At 45.8% G+C, this 27,894-nt stretch overlaps 1 protein-coding gene across 2 annotated transcripts; it reads left to right on the forward strand.

Annotated features, from left to right (window-relative positions):
• RNF112 (ring finger protein 112) lies at positions 1-27,706 on the forward strand. 2 transcript variants are annotated; one of them, XM_048518270.1, is made up of 15 exons: positions 1-85; positions 3,438-3,533; positions 7,960-8,031; positions 9,929-10,226; positions 13,975-14,193; positions 15,988-16,125; positions 16,775-16,879; positions 17,102-17,152; positions 19,190-19,246; positions 21,726-21,812; positions 22,996-23,122; positions 24,075-24,205; positions 24,716-24,769; positions 25,591-25,665; positions 27,003-27,706. In XM_048518270.1, exons 3-15 carry the CDS (start codon positions 8,009-8,011, stop codon positions 27,546-27,548), a joined length of 1,911 nt encoding a protein of 636 aa, XP_048374227.1. In that variant the 5' UTR covers positions 1-85; positions 3,438-3,533; positions 7,960-8,008; the 3' UTR covers positions 27,549-27,706. The 2 variants fall into 2 exon arrangements, with proteins under 2 accessions (XP_048374227.1, XP_048374226.1); XM_048518269.1 differs by lacking the exons at positions 1-85; positions 3,438-3,533 and adding an exon at positions 4,713-4,901.
• The last annotated feature ends 188 nt before the right edge of the window (positions 27,707-27,894 follow it).

Consider the following 27,894-nt stretch of genomic DNA (forward strand, 5'->3'; position numbering starts at 1 on the left):
TCTGGCGTTCTGATTTGCTGCAGCCGGTGAGGCAGGAAAAATAAACCAATTGAAATCTGCCATGAAGATCACAAAGAGATCTTGGGTAAGAAACTTTCCTTCAGCCTAACCTAGAGAAGAAGAGTTTGGAATTATACCTTTCTGTCCTGTAAAGAGGCTCAAGGTGGCTTACAAGCTGCTTGTCCTTCCTCTCCCAGCAAAAAACCCCTTGTGAGGCAGGTTGGGCTGAGAGAGTTCTGAAGAACTGTGACTAGCCCAAGCAGGGAATGTAGGAGTGCAGAAACACATCTGGTTCACTAGATAAGCCTCCACCACTCAGGTGGAGGAGTAAGGAATCAAACCCAGTTCTCCAGATTAGAATCCACCTACTTTATATGGTTAATGGTGTGAGGATTAAATGGAGTACAGAAGACTGATGTATGCCACCCTAACCTTCTTGGAGGAACAGAGGAATAAAAATGTACTAAGTCACTAAATCAATTTTATTATGGGACACTCTGCCATGAGAAGGAAAATGGTGTAATTATTATCTAATCGACAAGATGGCAAAATTGGCATAATTTTCACACTGAAAACTTGTTTCCCTTGGATGAATTTGGATTCAAAACAAAACAAAGGATTTTTTGTGTGTCACTTTAAATACCTATGGTGACAGAAACTTTGGTGGTCTAGAACCCTCTTCATCCAATATGTCATGAAAAACTGCTCTTACTTGGTAGATACGCATGCTCATGGATATAAAGGAAAAAATGCAATTAGTGGGGTCAAAAAACCATGAAATGCGAGACACAGAGTCTGTAATAAGGATAAATAGATAAGCACAATCACTTTTTACAGCAGCTGTAATAGGTGATAAAAGAATCTTTCTCCATTTACTTAGCTAATCTCATTGAGTCCCCACTATCAAAGTCCTGGTCATTTCTTTTTTTTTTTAATTAATAAGTTTATTAGTAAATTAAAATATAATACAATAATAGATATCTTGCATTATACATAAAAAACCTTACTGTATATAAAGTTGGAAATAATACATCGTTACAATCTAACGGCATATTTCTTAAATTTTCTTATTTAAATTCTCCCATAATGGGGAGTATGTTCGCCGAATAGTTAAGTAGGCTTCTCTTCCTTATTAACAAATTAACAAATTAACCTATTATCAAAATACGGAAAGTATAACTTTTAGAGCTTCACTTATGTAAACATTACACTAATAATTTTGAAAACGTTCAGCGTTGAATTTGACTAATTAGTCCTGGTCATTTCTTGACAGGAAGCATGAAACTGCTTATGCTAAAACACAAATCTTAGTCTATGACTGGGGAAAGCAATGGCAAACCATCCAATTAACACAGTCCGTGCAGTAAATGTTGTGATATGATGTCACCCCATGGGTCATATATGATGTCACTACATGGGTCAATGACTTGATGCTTCAACAGGGAACTACATTTACCTTCACCTAATGTAGGACTCTGCCTAAAAGTTACTGATGATAAACTAGGAAGTAATACTTGTGGCTAGAACCAGCAAAAAACCCTTCAAAACCACAAAAGGATACACACTCATGGGCTACTTTCATATCAAGAATTATACAGTGCTGAAGGTACCAACCTCTATACCAGTGGTGGTGAACCTATGGCACGGGTGCCAGAGGTGGCACTCAGAGCCCTTTCTATGGGCACATGTGCACAGAGTTCATCATGTGGGGGGTGGAAAATAACCCCCCTACACATACACATCTAGGCAGGCCTTTACCTGGGAGTAAGCTCAGTTGCTGGCAATGGGGCTTGCTTCTGAGTAAACCCTCCGAGGATCATGATTCACCCATTTGAAGCGTTGCATGGTTGCTTCACCAAGCTTACTCCCGAGTAATCTGTGCCTTGGAGCCAACCTTTTTAGTTTTTTCTAAACTAAAACCTCAGTATTCGTGTTAAATTGCCGTGTTGGCACTTTGTGATAAATAAGTGGGTTTTGGGTTGCAATTTGGGCACTCGGTCTCGAAAAGGTTCGCCATCACTGCTCTATACTGTAGTCCTTTATGCTATAATAGCCTATCCTGCCTGGTTTTTAAGGGAGCAGGAAATGCAGTTATGATCACACCAGGCAAGAAAGGCCCAGAAATCCAAGACAGGAGGTGTTGCAGGGCTATATTTAATATAAGATCCAGTCATAACAGTGAAAGATCCAGCCAGAGCTGTTGTGTGCTCCATACCCAGCCAATAATGAATTGGAACACCAGTTTATTATTTATGCTTTTAATTGTTCAGAACAGCTCTATGCCATCTCTCCGAGGTGGATTCTGTGCAGTCCAAATATAATGTCTGCAGGATGTTATAAAAACAGTTATTGAGGGAGGGGAGGGGTGGCATGCCAGGGAAGGGGAGGGAGGGAGGGGTGGTATGCAAGGGAAGGGAGGGGCCCACCATCTGAACATGGCCCACCCACCCTAGCGGAGGAAGAGGAAGGGAAAAGAGTTGGATGGGTGGCATGCAAGGGAAGGGGAGGGAGGGTGGCATGCAAGGGAGGGGAGGGGGGCCTCACACAGGTCCCATTCCCAAAATGAGTTAGGCCCGTTCTATTCAAAAATTGCTAAACCAGCCAACCTTTTGCACAGTCCCAGATTGGAAGTGGTCCCGGTGAAGACAGCAGGAAGGAGACACTTTATTTCACTCCCTTCCACTTGTTCACTTCAGGTTCCGCACCTGGTCGCTCGCACGTTGTGGGCAAATTCTTTGAGCGCCCACCAGTGTACACAGTTCATGAAACAATTCACAATGTCACAAGGGTTTCTCAAAATAAGATAGAGCAGACTGTAAAAACACTTCAATGGTGAAGTGACCCTACTAATGGTGAATGACACTCATGCCAAAGATGAAATGACACGACTTTAAAAAAAATGTTTCTCTGGCTGCCACCCGCCTCGCCTGGCTGCCTCGCCTGGGTGCCTCTCCTCACCTTGTACTGGTGGGAGCGTTAGGGTTGCCAACATCCAGGTGGCGACTGGAGATCTCCTGTTATTTCAACTGTTCTCCAGGCACCAGAGATCAATTCACCTGGGGAAAAATGGCCGCTTTGGAAGGAGAACTCTATGCCATTATGCCTCATTGAAGTCCTGCCCCTCCCGATCCTCTCCCTTCTCAGGCTCCATCCTAAAAATCTCCAGGTATTTCCCAACTCAGAGCTGACTGACAACCCCAGGGGACACAGAAAGTGGGGCTTCTGAGGTAGACCTGAACAATACAAGAGGAGGTGGTCCTTGAACAATTGGAATGTACCGTCATGTCTACAGAGGGGTAGTTCCTGTTTATAGAGAGCCATTTTCGGTTCCTGCTGGAACCAGAACTGAGAATGTCGAATCTGCCTACAAATTGCAATTCAACAGCTGCACACTGAGGCCTCTCTTTCAAACTTCCTCTCTTTTTTTGCTGAAACAGGGCAACTTTGAGGTCTGCCACTGTGCAGCTATGTGATGGATCACAATGACGCTTTGTGTTGTAAACAGAAGGTCTCTATTTGGGAAACACGGGGAGGTAAGTGTGTAAATTGCAAATTTGGATGGAGTCATTGTGTGTGGTAAGAATCTGGTCCAGAACTCCAAAATTAATTTCTTCGCTAAGGGGGGGGGGCAGTTTAAAGAAGGCGATTATGCCCCCAGCGATATGCTTCCTCCTTTCCCCACTGAACTGTAAACCCCTCTAAATCAGTTGGAACTAGTTGGAAAAACAAGATAGAAACCGAAAATCCATATCCACATTGCAAAATGTGGATATGGGGGACTGCAAAACTAATTAATTTCTATCTTTTTCCCATGCTTATTACCCCCTTCCCCCAAGAAGCACAAGATAATATAAACGGTTCGCCTCCACCCTCATTTTATTTCCATTCAAACCCTCAAGAGGTAGGTTATGCAGAAGAAGAAAAACAAACAGGTACTAGTTAAGTTAAATCTAATACAAGCTGTTATCATCATCATTACCTTTATTAGCCATTAGTCATTATCATTACCTTTATTAGCCATTAGCCATTAGTCATATAAAAACATTTTTAAAGATAGAAAAATAGCAAGTAGATAAATTGGTGCAGAGTGGTAAACTGCAGTACTGACGTCCAACGCCTGCTCATGACCTGAGTTAAATCCCTTCAGCCTTCATTCCTTCTGATGTCAGTAAAATGAGTTGCCAGCTTGCTGGGGCTAAAGCCCAGATGACTGGAAAAGGCCGTGGCAAACCACCCCGTAAACAAAGTATGCCTAGTAAACGTTGTGATATGATGCTACCCCATGAGTCAGTAATGACCTGAAACTTGCAGGGGACTTCCTTCACCTTTAGATAAAATCCGCTAAAACAAGATTACATAGGAAGCCAAACAATACACAAAAACAAAAAAGACGCTAGTGTTTACAGAATTCAGGAGACAAGCTATTCCATTATGGTTCCTTCCAAGAAGTGTCCTTAGGATTGCCACTAGGGCTGACAACTCCGAGGATACAGTGCCATAAAAGTGTGCCCTCCCTTCTGGTCCTTTTCTCTGTGGGAATTGCTCTCCAGCATCTGGAGGGCAGTTGTAATTCTGGCAGCTCTCCAGCCCCCCCTGGAGGTTGGCAAGCTGAACTGCTACCTCCGCCTCCCAAGCCTTCGCAACGTTATGCTTGCATTAAACCTCGTCGGAACGGAACCGCCTCCCTTCTCTTCGCCCCGCCCACTCTCTCCCTCTGCCCATTGCATCCTGCGCCACCGCCCAGTGCCGGCCAATCGGCGCTGCCTCCGGCCCGGCTTCTCCAAAAAGCAATGCAAAAAGCAGGAAGCTGCGCCCAGAGTCGCTGCAAGATGTTTTTGCTTTCGTTTCTTGGCTCTGCGTCCTGGGTCACTGAAGAACCTGCAGATCCCGATCGGGGACAGGTAAAAAGGAGGGGGCAGGGTCCGGAGGGAGGTGGGGCTTCTCCTATCGCTTCTGCCGGGAGAGAGGTAGATCCAAGAGGCCCTTGAGCCGATGCGGTGTCATGGGTATGTGGCAGAAAAGGGGAAATCGCATTTCCATCCCACCCACCCCCCTCAACTCATTGGCGTCTGAGTTTCTTTGACCAGTTAGTTGGGATATGGGGAGACACATTCGTCTGGTTGGAGCTGAGCTCCAGAATGATTCGTTTTGGCAAATGCACCGAAATATTCAATTTTCCCCTAAAAGCACTTTTGTATTTTTTTTTAATTGCAAAATGTATGCAGATGGAGAAGACGGACTAAATTCATGGGCCATGTTGAGGAAGCGTTTGTGGAGAGGAGGGCGCACTGAGTTTCCAAGTGGGGTTTGGGAAGGTGGTTTGTCTTGTGTTGTTTTCGTACACTGTTTTTGTACAGTCCACTGATGGCTGTGTACTGAGAGTTGTATCTAGTGGCGTTTTCTCCCCAAAAGAGATAAGGCTAGGAATACAGGCTCAGAATGGGTGACTTGCGCAGGAGAAAAAGTGAAAGAATCGAAGGCTTTCATGGCCGGATTCAACTGGTTGTGTTAGGTTTTATACCACGTATAACAGATTTCCCTCTGTGAAACACCTCTGAAGATGCCAGCCGCAGATGCAGGTGAAACATTAGGAACAAGATCCACCAGACCACGACCACACAGCCCGGAAAACCCACCACAGCCAGTTGAATGAGAGTCGTTTTCAAATCGAATATGGCCCCTTCCGCACAATTCACTTTTGCAGCTGGATTTTACTGTGCGGAATAGCAAAATCCACTTGCATAACAACTGTGAAAGTGGATTGAAAGTGCATTATTCTGCATGTGCGGAAGGGGCCTGTGTCTTACATGTGAGAATGGGCTGGTGGCCAAGTGACTGACATAAAGAAATGCCCTTTCTTCCCGCAAATATTGTGACTGCTCAAAAGTTAGCCCCATATGAAGTTGTCTTATGCTGAGCCAGAACCGACAAGGAAAAGGGGAACATGCTCAACCGTAATTCAGTGTACATTGAGGAAAAGGGGAACCTGCTCAACCGTGTACACTTATTCACAAGGGTTAAGTTAAAATCAAACAAATATTTATTACAAGGTGTACACAAATAGCACCATTAGAAACATCTCCGGTCAAAAATACAGACTTCATAAAAATCGTAACAGTGCAACGTACATTGTTTGTGTCAATATCAAATGACCCAATTAAGACCATGCAGTTTTCAACCTCAAGGGCCTTCTGCTATGATTAAAATATATTACTTTCTGTACATGTGTGTGTCTGTTAGAAAATAATCTTGTGAATAAGGAGTAACCTTGCGAATAAAGTTATACCGAGTCAGACTGTACAAGAGAGTATTGTCTACCCTGGCTGGCAGCAACATTCCAGGATCTCAGTGTCTTTCGAGTTGCTTGCCTGATCCTTTTTGATAAAGGTATCGGAGGTTGAATGTTAAACCTTTCTTCACAGAAAGGCTCATTCCGCACATGCAGAATAATGCACTTTCAAACTGCTTTCAGTGCTCTTTGAAGCTGTGCGGATTAGCAAAATCCACTTGCAAACAGTTGTGAAAGTGGTTTGAAAACGCATTATTTTGTGTGTGCGGAAGGGGCCAAAGTGGGTGCTCTGCCACTGACCCACTTAGTTCATTGGGTCTGACCCCCACTGTTGCAAAATTCATCTCCCATTCTAGAAAGTGCATGGAGGCCTGATCCAACCCAGGATTTGGGAGTGCCACATTCTTGTAAGTTGCTGGCATTGCACAGAGGAGCAGAGGCTTTACAATTCGGGTCTGCAATGTCTTCTCCCCCACCTCTTTTTAGCATCCAGCCTGATGAAGAATGCTTGAGAAGAACTCCCAAGACTTCATGCTATTTGGTGCAATTTGGACAGGTTCTAATTTAAAAAAAATACTGTGTCTCTAGTATCTTGGAACTGACAACACTACCAATCTCTCTGCCATCTCCCCTTTCCCTAGCTCAGGCCAGGTTTCTCCTCATTTCTTTTTAATGAAAAGGCTTGTGTGACTACTGATAGTTGAAAAAGGGGTCAGGCTGTGTCCTCCAATTTGGGTCATTCAGAATGATATTAGCAGCTGAAACCAGTAGCTATTCCTCTGATGCTTTTTCTCCAGAAATAAAAATTTAAAAATGTGTTCTGACTATTGGTGGGGAAGAGATCTCAGGCTAAATAGCAACTAATTATTTTAGAGTCCCATTTGAAATGCTTTTTTTTCTCTTCAGATCCGAAATACATGCATTCATCAGACATTTAAAAAACACACATTCTGATGCCTTTTTAGATTATCTGTACTATGGTACTCACTCGGTGGCACAAAGAGAACCGCATCCTCAATTACGATCAATCAAAAATCATGACTATAGTGTGCCCTATTCTCCATCCCACCAAATACATACATAGAATAATATAAATTAGACCTATTAACAGTTAACATTGTAAAGTACTGTAACATGTAAAAAGGATAAGTCATAAGGATAGTTAATGAGAATATAAGAATTGTGAATTAATAATAATATAAAAATATCTACTGTAGAAACGGATTAGTTGGATACATATAATAGTAATTTTAAAAAAGCAAGTGTATAAGATATAAGATAGATATATTTGTATTTGATTATAGATTTACGTTTGAGTATATATGAAGGGATATGAGTTTGAATATATATACAAAAACATTTGCTTGTATTATGGATTTTTTTTTCTAACTAGAGACATATAATTAAGGCTGCTAGGGAGTAGCAGTATATTATTTTGCGGAATAAGATAAGAATTTGTGGAGAAAGGAATTTTTTTTCACCCAGTTAAAGAATTAGGAAGAAAAGATATATGTGTTATATGGATGTGTTATGTGAAGTTTTATTGTAAATTTGTTTTGTATTGTGTAATATTGTTTTATATGGTTGAAATAAAATAAAATTTAAAAAATTAACAGTTAATAGGAGGAGGAGACCGTGCACCACTTTGCTATGATTTTTTTATATTTTAGGAGGACGGAAAATTATCTCAGAGGTAGTTGGCGCCCTGTTAGCTGCAGCATGGGAAACACAAACACTAAACTGTGAGTTGTTTAATGATTTTTGTTTGTCTGTGAGTACATGGGTACAAGATACTTTCAAGGTTCTATTTTTAGTTTTTTGTTTGCAAAATGTCTAACCATCTTTTCTGCCCTTAGTAGACACAATTGGCTGCAGAAAGCAGATAAGGTTGCTGAAACAATAAAGTTAACACATGCCAATAGTCTAGCACAATTGTTCTAAGCAATGATACGAACACCACCCATGAAATGTAGGGTTTTCATCACAGTTGCCAAGAATTCGCTCTCCATCAGTTTCTGTGCCTATCTGCAAGAATGATGTGCCGACTTCTGCTGACCCCACTACCATGAATTGTCCATCTGTGACTCTCTGGTAGTCATTAGAGAATACCTGTAAACATATAAACATTCTCCTTGGGGGGGAAATGTAAACTTTTTTGTTTCTATCATGGTGAGACCCAGGTTATTTACTAAAGTGACTGGTAGGAAGGAAGGTATGAAAGTTTGAGCATCATTGATCTAGAGGGTGATAGTCAGAGATTAGCTGGTAAACTCCCCTATATCTAGTCTTCCCTTCCTGAAGTTGATTTAATCAGAGAATTTCCTTTTCCTTTGCGTGGTGGAGCGGTTAAGAGCAGGTGGATTCTAATCTGGAGAACCGGGTTTGATTTCCCCACTCCTCCACCTGAGTGGCAGAGGCTTATCTGGTGAACCAGATGTGTTTCTGCACTCCTGCATTCCAGCCAAGTGACCTTGTGCTAGTCACAGTTCTCTCCGAACTCTCTCAGCCCCACTCATCTCACAAGGTGTCTGTTCTGGGGAGAGGAAGGGAGAGGAGCTTGTAAACCACCTTCAGTTTCCTTACAGGAGAGAAAGGTGGGATATAAATGCAAACTCTTCCTCTTCTTCTTCTCTGTCTCTTTCTTGCTCCCCACTCCAATATCTGCTGTTTCTGTCATCTTCTCTTCCTACATCTTCTCACTGGACATCACCTTTCTCCATCTACCTTAAGAACAGCTGTTTCATGACCAAACATCCAGTGGGCCCCAGTCCCTTCCCACAGTTCGGAACAGTGTCCAAAGACTGTGACTCTCATATAGTTCTCCTGAGTCCCGCTGAATCCTTTTTCAAAGAATCAGATGTTCCCAGAATCCTTTGCTTAACCACATGAAGCTTTGTTACCTCTACAACTAAGAACATATCTGATGGTTTTGGACACTGTTTCTTTAGCCCCCCCCCCTCCCCACAAAAAACCATAACATTTTTAGAAAACCTGAGCCTATGCACCCTTTGTTTCATCCCTCACGTTTAGGGATCTTGAGCTTGACAATTGTTTATTCCCTTATTCGCCCACCCCAGCAAATCCTCATATGGGTCTATAATAGTGATGGCGAACCTTTTCGAAACCGAGTGCCCATATTGCAACCCAAAACCCATTTATTTATCTCAAAGTGCCAACATGGCAATTTAACCTGAATGCTGAGGTTTTAGTTTAGACAAAACGGTTGACTCCAAGGGCGCGCGTTACTTGGGAGTAAGCTTGGTGGTAGTCGGTGGCTTTGCTTTGAAGCAACCGTGCAACACTTCCAACGGGTGAATCACGACCCTAGGAGGGTTTAGAAGCAAGCCCCGTTGCCAGCAACTGAGCTTACTCCCTGGTAAAGGATTGCGCTTTAGTTCTTCCCATGAAAATCAGTGGGGTTTAACAGCACTTAACAGGGTTACCTACATGTCGTGCCCAGTGGCCCAGGCCAGCCTAGATGTGTGTGTGTGGGGGGGGGTGATTTCCGGGCGGGCCCCACATGACGAACTCTGTGTACGCGTGCCCACAGGGAGGGCTCTGAGTGCCACCTCTGGCACCCGTGCCATAGGTTCGCCACTACTGGTCTATAATGATATACTTCCTTTGTGTGACTTGCAGGCCACCTTCACCCCAGCTCCCCACAAAGAAGCCCCTGGGAGGCTTGATCCGTGACCTGCAAGAGGACATTGTGTGCTCCATCTGCCTGGAAACCTTTAACAACCCGGTCTCCATTGACTGCGGGCACAATTTCTGCAGAGACTGCATCTCGGTCCACTGGAGTCAACCATCCCTTGGGTATCGTTGCCCCGAGTGCCGCCATTTCTGCAGCCGAGAGAGGATGAAGACAGACACGCGGCTGAAAATCCTGGTGGAAAAAATCAGTCAGATGCCTGTCCTAGAGATGGAAAGCGAGCTGGTATGACCCCCTTCTAGGCAGACCTTGTGGAATTGAGTGCCACTGGCACAGAGGTGGCCACAAGTGTCAATGGCTTTTAAATGGGAATATTAGATGGATCCATGGAGGACAGTAACCATCAGTAGCTACTAGCTGGGCTGATCTCTGATTACCAGTGCTGGGAGGAAGTAGCAGCACCTTGGCAACTGCGTGAAACAGGAAGCTGCATTAGATGGATCACTGGTCTGATCCAGCAGGGCACTGCATATGTTCTTATGGTTTATGAATCTCATATTTTTTCTGAATATTTGAGGAGTTCCCCCATCTTCTCAGTATGTGACTCCATTATGCAGCTTTTGACCCCCATGCAGAGGCCAGCCAGTTGACTATCATAAGGGTTTTCAGGTGGTCGTCTCATTTTGCTCCCCGCAACATTGCTCCCCATTTTGCTCCCCCCAACATTTCCTCTTTTCTTTCCCTGGTAGCCCCCATAGATTCTCCTGGCCTTCTCTCCTTCCTTCCTTCCTTCCTTCCTTCCTTCCTGCCTTCCTGCCTTCCTTCCTCCCTACCCACCCACTCAGAGGAAGTGCATTCCACTGTCAAACAGCCCTTACTGTCAGGAAGTTTTTCCTGATGTTTAGATGGAATCTCTTTTCCTTCCCCTTGAACCCATGACTCCTGGTCCTAGTCTCTGGAGCAGCAGAAAACAAGCTTGTTGGTGAGGGACACCAACATGACATCCTTTCAAATATCAAACATGACTATCATGTCACCTCTTCACTTTCTCTTCACCAAACTAAACATCCCCATCTCCCTAAGTCTTTCCTTGTAGTGCATGGATTCCAGACCTTTTGCCATTTTGGTTGCCCTCCTCTGGACCCGTTCCAGCTTGTCCCGCTCCAGATACTAATCTGAGACTTTAACCACTGTTTCCGCACTAACTTTCGTGTGCAGGTTGCTGCTGAATAGTAATAAGTGGCCAGGTCTAGGTGAGCAATGTAAGTTAAGTGATTGCTTGGGGATCAGCATGGTGGTGGCAGCCGCGGGAAGGTAACTCTGTCCTCTGCAGCTCTGGCTCTTTTCCAAGGGTATTTTCTGAACTGTTCGCGTCCCAGCCTACACAAAAAACTGATAAAAGGCTCTGCTCAGCTTTTACTTCTGCAAGACAAGATTGCATTTTGGCACTAGAACTTGGTAAATAGTAGTGCTATTAAAGCTAATTAGAAGCCAATTAGAACAAAGACTAAAACCCAAGGGAAGAATGACTAAAAGGGGGGAAGGAAACAACTCGTTTAATGCTAACAATGACCAACCCTGGGCCAAACGTAGCAAACTGGATTGTTTTCTTACTTTGCAACAGTCCTCTGAGACAGGAATTCCAGCAAAGTACTGATGTGCTCCTTTAGCAGCAGAGCTGCAACTAGAAGCAGCAAATGCTGAGAACTCTTCTTTTAAAGCGAACAACGCGGTACCATAGGAGAGCCCAATTGGGGATCGTTCAGGGTCCCTACTTCACACTACAACAGCAACGTCAGTTACATCAGCAGATTTATTAGTAGAACTTTATTTTCTAATAGCTCAAACTATTCAACATATTAACACAAGAATAAATAACGTGAATGATCTACTCGCAGCTCTCCCATAAATTACCCCTGCATGACCCATGTAGAGTTGTAAACCGGTCTGCTGCCAATACTTGTCAGATCTAGGATCCTATTCAATGACAGGCTCTGGATTTCATGAATGAGAAGCTTTATTGAAATGGACACTTTGAACCTAGCTTTGTAGAAGCCAGCTCTGACCTGTCACTCAATTCCCCACAGTATAATCACTCTGTTGCCACCCCCTGTCCTGCCCCTTCCCATGTAGCACAAGAGTGGGAAAGGTGTAAGAGAGCGAAAGATTCCCACCAAGGTCAGGGGGGAGATAGAAAGTGTTGTGTGGAAAAATACTTAAAAACCGGAGTTAATGCAATAAGGAGGCAGAGACATTGCTAGATCAAAAAATGTAGTAGATCGGAGCAGCTTTACTGAAATCAAGTTTACTTACTACAGGGAAGGGTAACTTGGAAGAAAAACAAGAAACATCTTTCTAGCTAGGTAGCTCCAACAGCCAGCTTACTGCTTAGACTATCACATGGCTAAGACTTAGCGACTGAGCACGTGCAGAGTGTAACAAAGAATACATATATCTAATGTCTACGTGCAGACTGGCATGTAGCCCATACCAGATCTGCCTGGCCAATAGGGATCAGTTACCTGGTCACTGACTTCTGACCCCTCTAACTAATTAGCATGCAACAATTAACTCCTTCATTACTTCATTAGTTTGGAGAGGAGACATCTGAGGGGGGATATGATTGAAGTCTATAAAATTATGCATGGGGTAGAAAATGTTGACAGAGAGAAATTTTTCTCTCTTTCTCACAATACAAGAACCAGGGGGCATTCATTGAAAATGCTGGGGGGAAGAATTAGGACTAATAAAAGGAAACACTTCTTCACGCAACGTGTGATTGGTGTTTGGAATATGCTGCCACAGGAGGTGGTGATGGCCACTAACCTGGATAGCTTTAAAAAGGGCTTGGACAGATTTATGGAGGAGAAGTCGATCTATGGCTACCAATCTTGATCCTCCTTGATCTCAGATTGCAAATGCCTTAGCAGACCAGGTGCTCAGGAGCAGCAGCAGCAGCAGAAGGCCATTGCTTTCACATCCTGCATGTAAGCTCCCAAAGGCACCAGGTGGGCCACTGCGAGTAGCAGAATGCTGGACTAGATGGACTCTGGTCTGATCCAGCAGGCTAGTTCTTATGTTCTTATTTGTGTGACTGGCACTTGCCAAACCCCATCAGAAAGCCATCTGGCCGGGGAGGCCGGAGATGCCTCTGTTATCTGTAGTTCCAAGCAGACAGGAGAGAAAGGAAGAATAGCAAAAAGACCCCTTTCAGGGTGATCAAGAGGCCCAGAATGAAGCACCCACAAGCACCCTGATGTAGTCGTGCCCGCGGAGTCACCGTAAGGACGAGACGAGACGCGGAGATATCATCTGGTGGAGAGAGCCAGCAGCGGGAGCGCGGGGTCCGTGATCCTGGCAACTCTGCTAGTTCCTGGCACCTTTTATTAGGGTTTCTCTGGGGGCGGGCAAAGGGGTGGATCGGCGGGAGGCCGGGAGACCGGGAGATCATCAGGTGATGCATGATCTCATCGGGCTGGTACGTGCAGGAGGAAGCGTCCGTGTCTGGGCCTAATCCACACCTGGGGGCAAGGGCCCCATTATCCCTTTGTCTGGGACACCTGGTGGCTGTGAGCCAGGTAGTTCATGACCTGTGACTCACCGGGGGGGGGATGGGGGAGCGGGTGCGACCAGAAGGCCGTAGTTGGGCCGGCATGCCAAGCACTCTGCCTACGGTTCTGCTGGGTCAGCGGCTCATCCCTACACACTGACAATGCTGTTGTGGTTGCCTAGCAGGGTATTTCTCAAAGCTGCAGGCGCTGCGTCTATAATTTTGAGGGCTTTAATCCCCAAGGGGTTTTTTTCCCCCAATTCTTATGCAAATCTGGGATTTTTGTTATTTTTTATGATATTTTAACCGACACAGCCAATCGCAAGCCTTTTTAGGCATGCATTCCATTTAGCTCCACCTACTTTCTAAATACAGATGGCAGGAATCCGGAAAGGTTTTGGGAGGTACCACGTTGGCACCACGTGAAGGCACCCTGTTGTGGAGGGCTGGTTCTAACCGATCAGGGTTTTTTTTCTTTTTCAGGAGGTCCCGGCAGCTTCTTTCCAGTCAACAGAGCAAGCTGTGCAGCTGGTGGGCCTGGATGATGAAGGGAATCTGTTCCTGAATGAGGAGGCCCTGAGCAGTTGCTTTGAGCAAGGGGAGGTGAAAGACGCTCCCGTCTGCCTGATCGCCATCTTTGGGGAGCAACGGCGTGGCAAATCCTTCCTGCAGAATTTCCTCTTGCGGAGGCTTCAAAACATGGTGAGCGTAAGAAAGAGAGCTGGCATATGCTGTACCTGTAGTCGCCGACTGATACCAGGTTTCTATCTCGAAGTCCTCAAAAACTTTTCCAGATGCCCTGATTTGCGTAATCATAACAACCATCCATTTTAAATGCTCCTTTAAACTGCCCCGTTCTTTCGTTCTTGCACTTTAGAATTTCCTTTTTAGAAGCCTTATTTCTTAACTGATTTTCTGCAGTATTTTTTCTTCCAAGCCTTTCCAACGATCACAGGCAGATTTGCAGCTCATAATAAGGGCAATGTCCTCATCTTCTGAGGAGCCACATGGCATAGTGGTTAAGTGCTTGCACTGCCACTCACACGGTCAGGAGTTCGAGTCCCCTGTGGGTCAGATATCCTGGCAGCTGGCTCATGATTAACTCAGCCATCCATCCATTTCTTGGTCGGTAAATGGGTATCTAGCTCATAGCATGGGGGTAAAGAATAGCCGGGGAAAGCAATGGCAAACTATCCCACAAAGAGGCTTACCTATAAAATCACTGATCGCAATGGTATCCCACGGCCGAACACGACTGAATGGGAAACTTTACCTTTTACCTCATCTTCTATTGGCGAAGCCAGGTGATAGCATGCTTTGGAATCAGACATTTTAAACAGTTCCAGCTCATGGGGATTTAGGGGCATTTTTTGCTCAATCACACAGGAGAAGAAGAAGAGTTTGGATTTATATCCTCCCCTTTCTCTCCTGTAGGAGACTCAAAGGGGCTTACAATCTCCTTCCCCTTCCCCCCTCCCAACAAACACCCTGTGAGGTAGGTGGGGCTGAGAGAGCTCCGAGAAGCTGTGACTAGCCCAAGGTGTGGGAGTGCACAGGCTAATCTGAATTCCCCAGATAAGCCTCCACAGCTCAGGTGGCAGATTCTGAATAGCAAGAGAATCAATCCTTCATGTGAAATTGCTAGATCAAAAAATGTAGTAGATCAGAGTAGATAGATTTAGTAGATCAGAGCAGATAGATCAGGACTGATTGCCAGGACATATTGGTTTGGGGTTTTACTGCCCTTGCTGAAACAGTCGTTGCTGTGGTGTGACCAGCATGGTGTAGGGGTTAAGAGTGGCAGACTCTAATCTGGAGAACCAGGTATGATTTTCCACTCTTCCACGTGAACGGCAGACTCTAATCTCATGAGCCAAGTTTGTTTCCCCTGCTCCTTCACAAACCTGCTGGGTGACCTTGGGCCAGTTCTCTCAGAACTCTCTCTGCCCCATCTACCTCAGAAAGTTGTGGGGAGGTAAAGGGAAGATGATTGTAAGCCACGTGGAGATTTCTTAAAGTTTGAGCAAAGCAGGGGATAAAAACCTATTCTTCTTGCTGTTGAAAACTCCTCATCAATTTCAGTTCCTGGTTTGGTTTGGTTTGGTTTGGTTTGGTTTGGTTTGGTTTGGTTTGGTTTGGTTTGGTTTGGTTTGGTTTGGTTTGGTTTGGTTTGGTTTGGTTTGGTTTGGTTTGGTTTGGTTTTAGCAGGAATGAAATTGACAGTGCTCTGGATTGTGACCTCCAGGGCTGCCACCGAAGTTCTGTTTAAAATATTAATATAAAAACGAAAAGATCCCTGCAACAGGGGAGTCTTCTCTTAAAAACTCAACAGCTATGTCTGCATTTCTTTTAACAGTGGAGATAAAGCACCTGATCTGCAGGATCTATTGCCCTATACAGCATTCCTAGCCAGGAGATCCCGACCATCCTGGTACCCAAGGCTCTTCTTGCGTTAAAACTGAGTCTCCATTTTCCTCACTTCTTTCTTGTGGGCAGGGAGCAGAGGAAGCATCATGGATGGGTCAGGAAGATGAACCACTGACAGGATTTGAGTGGCGACCTGGGACAGACAGCACCACCAAAGGGGTGTGGTTGTGGAGACAGCCATTTTGGATCACCAGTGAACAGGGGAAGGTAAGAGTTTAGGAAACAGGTGAGCAGTAAGTGGGAAAAAGGGCAAGAGGATTAGGGATATTGTTAGGAATAGCCCCCAGTAGAGGCTATCTGAGACAACTTTGTGCTCAACCAGGAATCACTTTCAAAACCTACTTGGAAAATTCAGGGGAAAATTTGTACCGGGTTCAATCAAAGGGTAACATGTACTCTCTGCTTAAATTTGGGCCCAGCTTACTCCTGAGTCAGTGGGATGACAATACAGCAAAGTGTGTAATATTGCACCACAATGCTATAAAACTGTTGGAAGTCACTAGGATGGGCCTGAAGCATTCTGCCATGAAGCACACTGCTAGAAAACATAGTAAGATATAGTGAGGCAAATGAGGGACTTCTCTTGATAATGAGAGGAACAAAAGCCCTTATTCAAACTAGAGTTCCTGAAATACTGAAATCCAGTGGAAAATATCAGAGGGCTGCATTAGAGGGCTCGCTTAAACTTTTCTGGATGACATTCATACTCTCTTCTGAGCATGAGCGATAAAAACTCTTTATGCCTTCTGTCCAGAAAATTCCCATCTTTGAGCAAGAAAAGGATAACACTTGTTGGTCAAAACCAATCTCAGTTCTATCATTGGGAGTCCAATAATCTCGTTCTCCCTCTCTCTAGGTAGCTTTGTTCTTGATAGACAGTGAGGGGTCTTTGGATCTGGTGAGAAGCACGGACGTTAGCACCAAGCTCTCTGCCTTCTCCATGCTGCTCAGCTCCTACCAGGTGAGTTTCCTTCTAGAACAGGGGTAGGGAACCTGCGGCTCTCCAGATGTTCAGGAACTACAATTCCCATCAGCCTCTGTCAGCATGGCCAATTGGCCATGCTGGTAGGGTCCCTAATTGTAGTTCCTGAGTTATTCGTCTTCCCATGCATTGTCTTCTAGTCTCCTTGCATTTGGTTGCTTCTCATTTCTGACCCCCTTTTGTCTCCCTGTTGTCTTCTAGATATTCAATGTGTTCACCATGATGAAGGACACAGATTTGGAATACTTGGACGTGAGCGAGGGGCTATAAAGGGTGGGAGCAAAGTGGGTGGGAATGATACAGAAATCAGGTTTTGGTTTTCCAGTGTGGGCTGGAAAAGCGGATAGGGGCTGAGTTCTACTAGGTTTGGGGAGGGGGTTGAAAAACCAGACTCGGTGAACTGGAAGAGATTGGCCATCATCTAGAAAAGGGCTAAGGAAGCCCTGGTAGGTATGCCAAACAGGGGCACACTAGGCCATTTTGTTTATCCCAGTTCTGTGCCCAAGGGACTGTGGGGAACCCCTGCAGTGTTGGCAGTGTGTCAGGGGCTCAGTTTGCCCCCGGTGTGTCCGGCCAAGTTAACCCTCATCTCTGTCACCCTGTGTTGTCTACTGGCATGCAAATAACTTTTGGGGGGAGGAGATGTTGGCATTTCAGCCCAACATTTTGTCTATCCCTAATCTTAGCCAAGCCACACACCAGCAAGACAGTCAGCCCCCTAAATTCCCCAGCCATTCTCACCAGTGGGAAAAAAATAATTCCCCGAGATGGCCACAAGGTTAAGTTCTAGTGTTTTGCTGTCCTGGTATCCCTGGGGTGTGGGCAGATGGGCAGGGATGGGCAAGGGTTTGGGCGCCATAGTGCAACTGTGATCCCTCATAAGAAGAACATAAGAACTAGCCTGCTGGATCAGACCAGAGTCCATCTAGTCCAGCTCTCTGCTACTCGCAGTGGCCCACCAGGTGCCTTTGGGAGCTCACATGCAGGATGTGAAAGCAATGGCCTTCTGCGGCTGTTGCTCTCGAGCACCTGGACTGTTAAGGCATTTGCAATCTGTTAAGGCATTTGCAATTGGTAGCCATAAATCGACTTCTCCTCCATAAATCTGTCCAAGCCCCTTTTAAAGCTATCCAGGTTAGTGGCCATCACCACCTCCTGTGGCAGCATATTCCAAACACCAATCACACGTTGCGTGAAGAAGTGTTTCCTTTTATTAGTCCTAATTCTTCCCCCCAGCATTTTCAATGGATGCCCCCTGGTTCTAGTATTGTGAGAGAGAGAGAAACAATTCTCTCTGTCAACATTTTCTACCCCATGCATAATTGTTTCCATCAATGTAGAGAAAAATGAAAAGTTTAGAGATACCATAGAGATATGTCTTTGAACTATTAAAGGGAAGAAATTAACTTCAGTCTAATTTGGCACCCCCTTAAAGCCTAATACCTTTTTTTTTTTACTATATGGTCAGGCTGGCCCAGAGAGGGATAATTTCTGAATGGGCCAGGGCTGGGGCATCAGATAGATATTTCACATGCAGAATAATGCACTTTCAGTCCACTTTCCATGCAGTTTGCAGCTGGATTTTACTGTGCGGAATAGCAAAATCCACGTTCAAGCAATTGTGGAAAGTGGATTGAAAGTGCATTATTCTGCATGTGCGGAAGGGGCCTCAGAGGGGCTGCAGAGGATGTAGAGCTACAGGGACCAGAGTTCACAGTCTTGTTTAGCCATGAAGCTTGCCTTGAGACCAAACTAGGTGTGACTTGCCGCGCTCTCTCAGCTTCCCTCCCTCTGTGGGTTAATCAACAATACCATCAGAGGACCCCATGTTTGGTACTCCATCTTTGCCTGGGAAGAGTCCAAGTGGAGCACAAATGCTGCAAGAAATTGACAAGTTTGAGTAGCTGAAAAGGGAGTGGGACCCTCCCTTGCATGCAACCCCTCCCTCTCTCCCCTCCCTCACTCCTCTTCCCTTGCATGCCACCCCTCCCCCTCCTTCTCCCTCCCTCTTCCTTCGCTAGGGTGGGTGGGTCATGTCCAGATGCTGGGGCCCCTCCCCCTTCCTTGCATGCCACCCCTCACTCTCTCCCCTCCCTCACTCCTCTACCCTTGCATGCCACCCCTCCCACTCCCTCGACTCCCCCTCCCTCCACTTGGGTGGGTGAGCCATGTCCAGATGCCGGGACCCCTCCCCCTCCCCTCCCTTGCATGCCACCCCTGAGTTAGCTGAGGGGCAAGTTGGGTATAATGGCAGGCTCTCTCAGGCTCACCAGCTTCCTCTCCCCACAGATGTTTGTGTATGTAGCTGAGATGGTGGGACAGGCCTGCGGCCTAAAACCCTTCCAGGTAAAGACCATCCGCTGTTCCGTTTCCTTCCCTTACAGATCAGGCCATGTTCTCCTTTTCTCCCCCGCCCCCCATCCATGTCCTGAGTCTCGCCGTTCAGATAAAGAGCTCTTTTGTTCCTGAACTCCGTCTCTGTTCCTCTGGCCCGGTCCTCCTCCGCCTGGTACCCCCATCTCTCTTGCTTCCAGTCAACCCTCCGCTTTCTCTTCCACACACACCCGTGCCAACAAAGTTCCTCTCTGCTCCCCTCTCCCTTTTGGCTTCATTGATTTACCCTGTATAATTTATCAGTTGGGTGGGTTATGAGTCCCAAAATAACATCTGGTGAGAAAATCAGGTGACACCCGAGAAAAACGTATAGTCTTTTACTGTTTTCCATTTTTCCCTCCAGACGTCCTTTAAATTTAAGTTTTCTAACATGTCAAAGAAGGTTTTAGGTAGTTTAGAGTTTTCTCTGTCTATCCCCTTACTGTTTTCTCTATCTATCCCCGTCCTTTAAATTTAAGTTTTCTAACATCTCAAAGAACGTTTTAGGTAGTTTAGAGTTTTCTCTATCTATCCCCTTACTGTTTTCTCTATCTATCCCCGTCCTTTCAATTTAAGTTTTCTAACATGTCAAAGAAGGTTTTAGGTAGTTTAGAGTTTTCTCTATCTATCCCCTTACTTCTAACTTTTTTTGAATCTGTTTTATCCATTTTTAGGATCAATTACCCCATTGAAGTCTCCCAGACATATCAAATTTTCATATTGGTAAATGAGCGATACATCCATGAGTTCCTTATAGAAAATTTTCTTATTTTGGTTTGGAGCATATATATGTCGAGTTAGTAGGGTGTAATGTATAATGTGCAATGTGATATGTGATTTGTTTGTGTTTGAATGTTTATTATTAGAATGTCTAATATGTAATGTTTAATGCAATAATGTAACAATAAAACTTTTTGTTAAAAAAAAGAAAATCAGATGACACCCTTCCATTAAAAAAAAAAAATTAAGCTTGCAAAATCTCACCAGGAAGCTGATAGCCCACCCAGACTAGTGCATAAGAATATGAAAAGCCCTCTGCTAAATCATAGAAAGGTAAAGGTAGTTTCCTGTGCAAGCACCGGGTCATTACTGACCCTGGGGTGATGTCACCTCGTGTTTACTAGGCACTTTGTTTAGAGGGTCGTTTGCCATTGCCTTCCACAATCGTCTGCATTCTACCCCCAGAAAGCTGCGTACTCATTTTACTGACTTTGGCAAGAAGGAAGGCTGAGTCAACCTTGAGCTGACGATCTGAACCCAATTTCCATTGGGGGCGAACTCGGGACCTGAGCAGAGCTTTGACTGCAATACTGCAGCTGACCGCTCTGCCCCACAAGGCTCCTGAATCCTATAAATCATCCATTTAATCCAGCTCCTGTTTCATACTGTAGCCAGCCAGAAGTCCTAGAAACAACGAGTATTCAATGATATGCTCCTTTTGAAAATGAAGCTTTAGTTCAGCCAATAGGACTATCCCCTGTTGAACGTATCCCAAAAATATTTGTCTAAGCTCCTTTTAGTGCTGTTTAAGTTAGTGGTCATCGCTGCGCCTGGAGAACCGAGTTTGATTTTCCACTCCTCCACCTGAGTGGCAGAGGCTTATCCGGTGAACCAAATGTGTTTCCACACTCCTACATTCCTGCTGGGTGACCTTGGGATAGACCTTGGGATAGGCAGTTCTTTGGAAGTCTCTCAGCCCCACTTATCTCACAAGGTGACTGCTGTGGGGAAAGGAAAGGAGATTGTAAGCCACCTTGAGTCTCCTCACAGGAAAGAAAGGTGGGGTATAAATCCAATCTTCTCCTACTCCTACTCTTCTTCTTCTTAATTATGTGAGCTGTGAAGCTTGTCAGCCTCATCGAATACCACTGAGTTCTGGTATTTTGGGAGATGAAGAGAAACTTCCTTCCATCTGCCTTGCCTCACACCATGAGATTATTCATGCCTGAGGAGCAGCCTCTTGGGGCACCAACAAAACAGTAGGAAACATATTCTTAGCAGACCTATTGACATCAGAGCACACCAGTGTCTGCACATTATGGCTTTTTGCTTACAGATGACGTAGTAAACCTCGTCTGCTCTCCTATGCCTAATTTCTCCTTTAGCCTATCTTTGCAAATGTTGCAAAAGGTTATGATAGCCCACGAAGCTGCTTTGCTAATTTAGGGGATTGGAATCTAGGGCCCCTTCCGCACACGCAAAATAATGCATTTTCAAACCACTTTCACAACTGTTTGCAAGTGGATTTTGCCATTCCGCACAGCTTCAAAGAGCACTGAAAGCTGTTTGAAAGCGCATTATTCTGCATGTGCGGAATGAGCCTAGGACCGGGGGGTTGTTCCCGTTGTAACTGTGACCTTAGCAGTCACCTGGACAGGCCACATTTGAGAGTGGCAGAAGGAGAAGACACCTCTGGAAATGTGGAACCAATGATTTTCTCTCTGTGTTGCAGCAACTTGATATCTTAGTCCGTGATTGGTATTTTCCACCTAATTTTGGATTCCAGGCAGGTCAGGCATACCTCCAGGAAGTCATACAGGTAAAAGTGGTGAGGGGCACATTGGTTGTAATCCAAAGATGATGGTGTGGTTTGGATGGGTATTGCAGAATTAGGGATTAATGTTGGAACCCCATGTGGTGTAGAAGTCAGTATAGGAGTTGTGAGACCTGGGTTTAACTCTTAACATTGCAGCAAAGTGCACCCGGCAGTCTCGGGGCTAGTCACTCTCTCTTGGCCCGACATACCTCACAGGATTATTGCTAAGAACAGATGGGAAAGGAGAACCATATATGGTCCTCTGAGCTCCTTGGAGGAAGGATGGAGATATCAGAGAGATAAAGTTGAGTCATCAAGATGGTGGCAAGGCAGTAATGCTGTATGCTACTCTCTTTCCCCACCTTTATCAGCCTGGCCTGCTAAAGTTTCAGAAATTTGTTTTGGTTCACTGGGGTCGAATCCCCACTACCGTCTTAGCCAGGTTTCAGAACACAAACTAACCAGGTTTGAGGGACGACCTCCCCAGTCGAATCCCCACTACCGTCTTAGCCAGGTTTCAGAACACAAACGACCTCAAACCTGGTTAGTTTGTGTTCTGAAACAACTAAGACTGATGAACCGACGAAGTCATCCCTCAAACCTGAACCGAACAAGTTTGTGTTCTGACTAAAACTGGCTAAGATGGTTCGGCCGAAATCATCCCTCAAACCTGGTTAGTTTGTGTTCTGAAACCTGGCTAAGACGGTAGTGGGGATTCGACCGGGGAGGTCATCCCTCAAACCTGGTTAGTTTGTGTTCTGAAACCTGGCTAAGACAGTAGTGGGGATTCGACCGGGGAGGTCATCCCTCAAACCTGGTTAGTTTGTGTTCTGAAACCTGGCTAAGACGGTAGTGGGGATTCGACCTGGGATTGTCTGATGTGCTTGTCAAACCAACCTTGCAATCATTTTGATTTTGGCAACACACGGAGGATTCCAGTTTCTGTTTTGACAACATCCTGGAGCTCGACGTTGCAGCTACAAGCGTGGAGAGCAAAACATCTAGGCAGAAATAGCCCCAGCTTTAATTTTCTCACCGTTGGCTTGTTGATCCTCACTGTTAGATAGACAGAGCATGGGGGTCTGTAGGGGTCCATCTGCCATCCGCCCCAAGAAGAAAGCCTGATTCTGGATGGTGCTTCCAAAATTGCTCCGTTTCATCCTTTTTCCCTGTCTCTTATTCTCAGAAACTGGAGTCTAATACTTGCAGGCACCCCCAAGCGCTGGAGACCCTCAAAAGCAGCGACACCCACTGTTACTTAATGCCCTTTCCTGGCAAGAAGCTGGTGACTGGAACTGAGGGTACCTTGGCAGGTAAGACTTTCCCATGGTCCCTTCCTTCTCTTACCAGATGCTTGCATATCCTGATGTCGGTGATCTGCTTTAGCTCGGTGGGTACTCGGAGTTGTTTCCTCATCCGTCCACTAGGGAGAGTGTCAGTTCCATCAATTCCCTTTATACCGACAGAAATCTTGTATTTTATGTCCTTCGTAGGGGGAAAACCCTAAACATCAGCAGGGTTTGTTAGGGGTGCTTACCAATAAGCTTACCAATATACTAACAAGGTGAACACTAATACATCATGAAGAAGAAGAAGAAGAAGAAGAAGAGGGAGAAGAGGGAGAAGAGGGAGGAGAAGAAGAGGAAGAAGAAGAAGAGGAAGAAGAGGAAGAAGAAGAAGAAGAAGAAGGGAGAAGAAGAAGAAGAAGAGTAGTTTTGGATTTATATCCCCCCTTTCTCTCCTGCAGGAGACTCAAAGGGGCTTACAATCTCCTTGCCCTTCCCCCCTCACAACAAACACCCTGTGAGGTAGGTGGGGCTGAGAGAGCTCCGAGAAGCTGTCACTAGCCCAAGGTCACCCAGCTGGCGTGTGTGGGAGTGTACCGGCTAATCTGAATTCCCCAGATAAGCCTCCACAGTTCAGGCGGCAGAGCGGGGAATCAAACCCGGTTCCTCCAGATTAGATACACGAGCTCTTAACCTCCTACGCCACTGCTTCTTACCAAGCTGAAATTCAATAGATGTTATTTATGTCTTTTGGGGGGATACAGTATTGAAGGAACAGTTGAAGTTTAATTAAAAGCACAGGAGAAAAAAATGGCAATCTCCAGTTATTATTCTGATACATTCACGTAACGTTGCCAGTCTTAATTTTTATTACGTTTTCTTTTAATGGCGTTGGGGACCATAAATGTCTTCCTGTCATCTCTATCCTCGTGAAACTCAGTTCCCATTCCTGAAGAACCTTTTGTTTTCTCTCCTCTAGACATGGATAAAGATTTTCGGGAATGTTTGGAGGATTATGTAAGTCACTTAGCCCGATCAGCTGGTACCTATTTAAAGAGAGACCAGACGGGGTCAGCTCTTACTGGAGCCCAACTTGCATCGAAGATAAAGGTGAGAGGTAAAGAATGCCCTGTTTGCTCTGTCCAAATCAGAACAGTTTTCACCCCTTGATTATCTTCTGATGAAATCTTCCACTCTGAGGACCTCCTGCTTCTGTTGAAACCTCCCACTGCTCAGCCTCTATAGTGGCCATTTTATGATAGATTTCACCAACTCTCATGGTAGCCATTTTGTTTGGTGTCCTCTGCTTGTTTTCAGAATTCCAGTAGCACCAACACATTCAACAACATTGGGTCCCTTGGTTAGAAAACCAGACTAGGTTTTTGCTTGTAAAATAACAGGAGAGGGGGTCTTTGGGACAATCATTCTCTCTCAGCTTAGCCTGGCTTACACGGTTGTGGTGAAGGTAAAAGGGAGACAGCCATGTATGCCACCTTTAGCTCCTTGGAGGAACCATGAACTTACAATGTGCGGTGCAGTTGGGTAGTGTTTTGCATATCATTTTGGGAATCAGGTTTGATAGTCTTTCTTCAGCCATGTTTCTCCTTTCTCTCTCTGTAGTGTTTCTCGCCTATCATAAAACAGCAACAACTTGGTTTTGCTCCGGCTGTGCAGGTACCAGATTCCCTGTCCTGTACTTTTATCTTTGTATACTTGGAATTTAAATTAATCGTCTAAAAATAAAACATAGACATTCACTTCCATCTGACTTGGCACCCTGGAAGGCAACTGCCTTATTTGTCTAAATCGGGGACCCCCAACCTTTTTGAAGCTTGTGGGCACCTTTGGAATTTTAAGAAGGGTGGTGCTCACAGGAGGCGTGGTGCCACAGAGGTAGAGCAAAATCCAAAATGGGCAGGGGAAAGCAAGTGGAATACCGTCCTCTTCACCACCACCTGGGATGAAGGAAAATTCTGAAGGGAGGATGGAACCACAGTGACTAAAGGAAGCCCAGTTATTTACCAATCCTCCTCATCTTCCAGGGGAAAACCCTTAAATTTGAATGAAGGAAGCCAATAACAAGCCCTTCCTTATAATGGTGTCACCCACTTTCTGAAATGTTCAGTGGGCAGGCGCCATGGTGCACCCGGGTACCATGTTGGAGAACCTTGGTCTATATCACAGGTGTCAAACTCGCGGCCCTCCAGATGTTCATGAACTACAATTTCCATCAGCCCTTGCCAGTATAGCCAATGCTCATGTTGGGAGAGACTGATGGGAATTGTAGTTCATGAGCAAAGAGGCTGAAGTTCTAACTAATCTATGGTCACGTCTACCCTTGTAGACAGTACTGAGCAAGATGGACCACAGATCTGGCTTGTTGTAAGACTACTTCATATGTTCCCTTTGCTTCTTTTTGCCATGAGTATTGAGGGGGCATTGCTGAAGATACCCCATTAATCATCTTTTTTGACCCTTCCTCTTTCTCCTTTAAGATGGTCGTTGCCTCAGCCAACCTGAAGACCAAAGACTCCCTGCAGAGAGAATTTGCAGAATTCATCAAGCAGCAGGTATGGGCCAAAAGGAGAGACAAGGTTGAACTGCGTTTAAGGAATAATTGGCGAAAGGCGATTACCTGGAATTTTGAATGTTTAATTTGGGGACTAGGATGCCGGTGGCAGGCTTGACTGATGATTTGAGGCAGATATTTATGGAACAGCTGAGAGTTTTTTTCTGGTGCTTTGGGAGCTTTTAGAATAGTCACCTGACATGGTCTTGTCGAAGGCTTTCACGGCCGGATTCAACTGGTTGTGGTGGGTTTTCCGGACTGTGTGGCCGTGGTCTGGTGGATCTTGTCCCTAACGTTTCGCCTGCATCTGTGGCTGGCATCTTCAGAGGTGTGTCACAAAGGGAAGTCTGTTGCGCATTGTAACAGTCACCTGACAGTTTGGGGGTTGAGCAGCAACATTGTCCAGTTCTGCCGAACAACCACAAAACCAGAGCAGATTTTGAAGAGTTCTGAGAAATTCTCTCCCAGCTGGTTGAGCAGACAGTCATGTGGCAAATGAGATTGAGTGTCAGTAAGCATTATGCGCATTTGGGAACAAAATGTCTTCGCTGCATGGGTTGGACTTTTGGAGAAGGAATTGTGATAGATAGCTTGGGGAAAGCGTTGGTTAAGTGCATGGATTGGGAGGGATGTGATATATTACTTTGATTACAGCAAGGACTTGTTTTGGTGCTGATAGACTTTTCTGTGGCTGATTCCGCATGGGCCAAAAACAGCAGTGTGAAAATGGTGTGAAAACGGTGTAAAAGGGTTTATACCAGTGATGGCGAACCTTTTTGAGACCAAGTGCCCAAATTGCAACCCAAACCCCACTTATTTATCACAAAGTGCCAACCCGGCAATTTAACCTGAATGCTGAGGTTTTAGTTTAGAAAAAACCGGTTGGCTCCCTCTTCCTCTGCCCCCACCGCTCAAGCAGGGGCCAGCCTGCTCTAGCCTCCAGCAAGTCCCGCGCACACCGCTCTGTGTCTCTCCAGCATCTCTGCCTCCTCTGCGCCCCCCGCCCCCAGGCAGCAGCCACCCGGACACAGGCACCAGGCCCACCAGCCAAGTTCTCCCTGCTCACCGCCCGGTCTTACCGCGGTGTGCTCGAGGCTGAGGCCAGCCCTAGGTGTGTGTGCCGGCCGCTCCCCACATGACAAACTCTGTGCATGTGCCCACAGAGAAGGCTCCGAGTGCCACCTCTGGCACCCGTGCCATAGGTTCGCCATCACTGGTTTATACTGTTTTCACACCATTTTTACACCGCTGTTTTTGGCCCATGCGGAATCAGCCTCTCTTTCTGCCTTCTTCTTTTGGCAACTCTCTTTCGCAACCCTGTTCTTTCTTTCACTTCAGGATCAGCTCTCACGCCAGCTGTTTGCGGGCCTAAAAATCTTGCCCAGCACCATGGCACAGCGTCTCAGGGAAAAGGAACAAGAGCTGGTCAAACAGTGTGAGGCAACACTACGGGGAGACGAACAAGAACAGACAGAAACCAAAATTTTGTTGGAGTCCTTCCTGCAGAGAGAGACTAAGGATTTCCTGGAACGTTACGGCCGTCGTTACAGAAACCATGCCCTCACGGCTGGAGTTGCTTTTGGAGTGGGTGCCGTAGGGCTGGCAGGCGGGGTCATTGGAGCCGGTGTGGCAGGCGCCATCTTGGCTGCAGAAGCCCTTGTGCTGACCACTGGACCGGCTGCCACAGTGGCCATTGGGGCCTTGGCGGGAACAGGAACCTTTGCAGTGGTTGGAGGCGGAGTAGGGGCAGGCGTAGGGAGAAGCATAGGGGAGCGTAGGGCACAGGAGGCCCAAAGCTTGTCTGAAAGTAACGTGGAGGTTGAAGAGGGGGAAGAGGATATGTCAGACCAGAGGTGTCTCATTGGTCAGCAGAACTCACTGTAGGATTGGCAACAAAGCTGGCCTGAGGCCTACCCTTTTTTTCTGCAGCCAGGGGGTAGATTATACTACAGGCTGCACCTGCTTTCTGTTGTCACAGAAATATTTCCTAGGGATAAGGGAGATGATTTTTTTTTACATTTGATCCTCTATCCCAGTGGTGGCGAACCTATGGCATGGGTGCCAGAGGTGGCACTCAGAGCCCTCTCTGTGGGCACGCGCAAACAGAGTGCCCCCTCCCCCCCAACACATCTAGGCTGGCCTGGGCTGCCGGGCTTGATTATTAGCATTAAACCTAAGACCTAATTTTGGGGAGGCAGTGTAGGTAACCCTGTTAAGCGCTGTTAAACCC

Source organism: Sphaerodactylus townsendi, linkage group LG15 (genome assembly GCF_021028975.2).
Source record: "Sphaerodactylus townsendi isolate TG3544 linkage group LG15, MPM_Stown_v2.3, whole genome shotgun sequence".
NCBI lineage: Eukaryota > Metazoa > Chordata > Lepidosauria > Squamata > Sphaerodactylidae > Sphaerodactylus > Sphaerodactylus townsendi.

Bases quoted from the DNA above. Each gene is read 5' to 3' on its own strand.
- RNF112 (XM_048518270.1), top strand. From the start codon at position 8,009: ATGGGAAACACAAACACTAAACT. The intron at 8,032-9,928 runs GTGAGTTGTTTA...TGTGACTTGCAG, and splicing joins GGAAACACAAACACTAAACT to GCCACCTTCACCCCAGCTCC. The intron at 17,153-19,189 runs GTGAGCGAGGGG...CTCTCCCCACAG, and splicing joins CAGATTTGGAATACTTGGAC to ATGTTTGTGTATGTAGCTGA.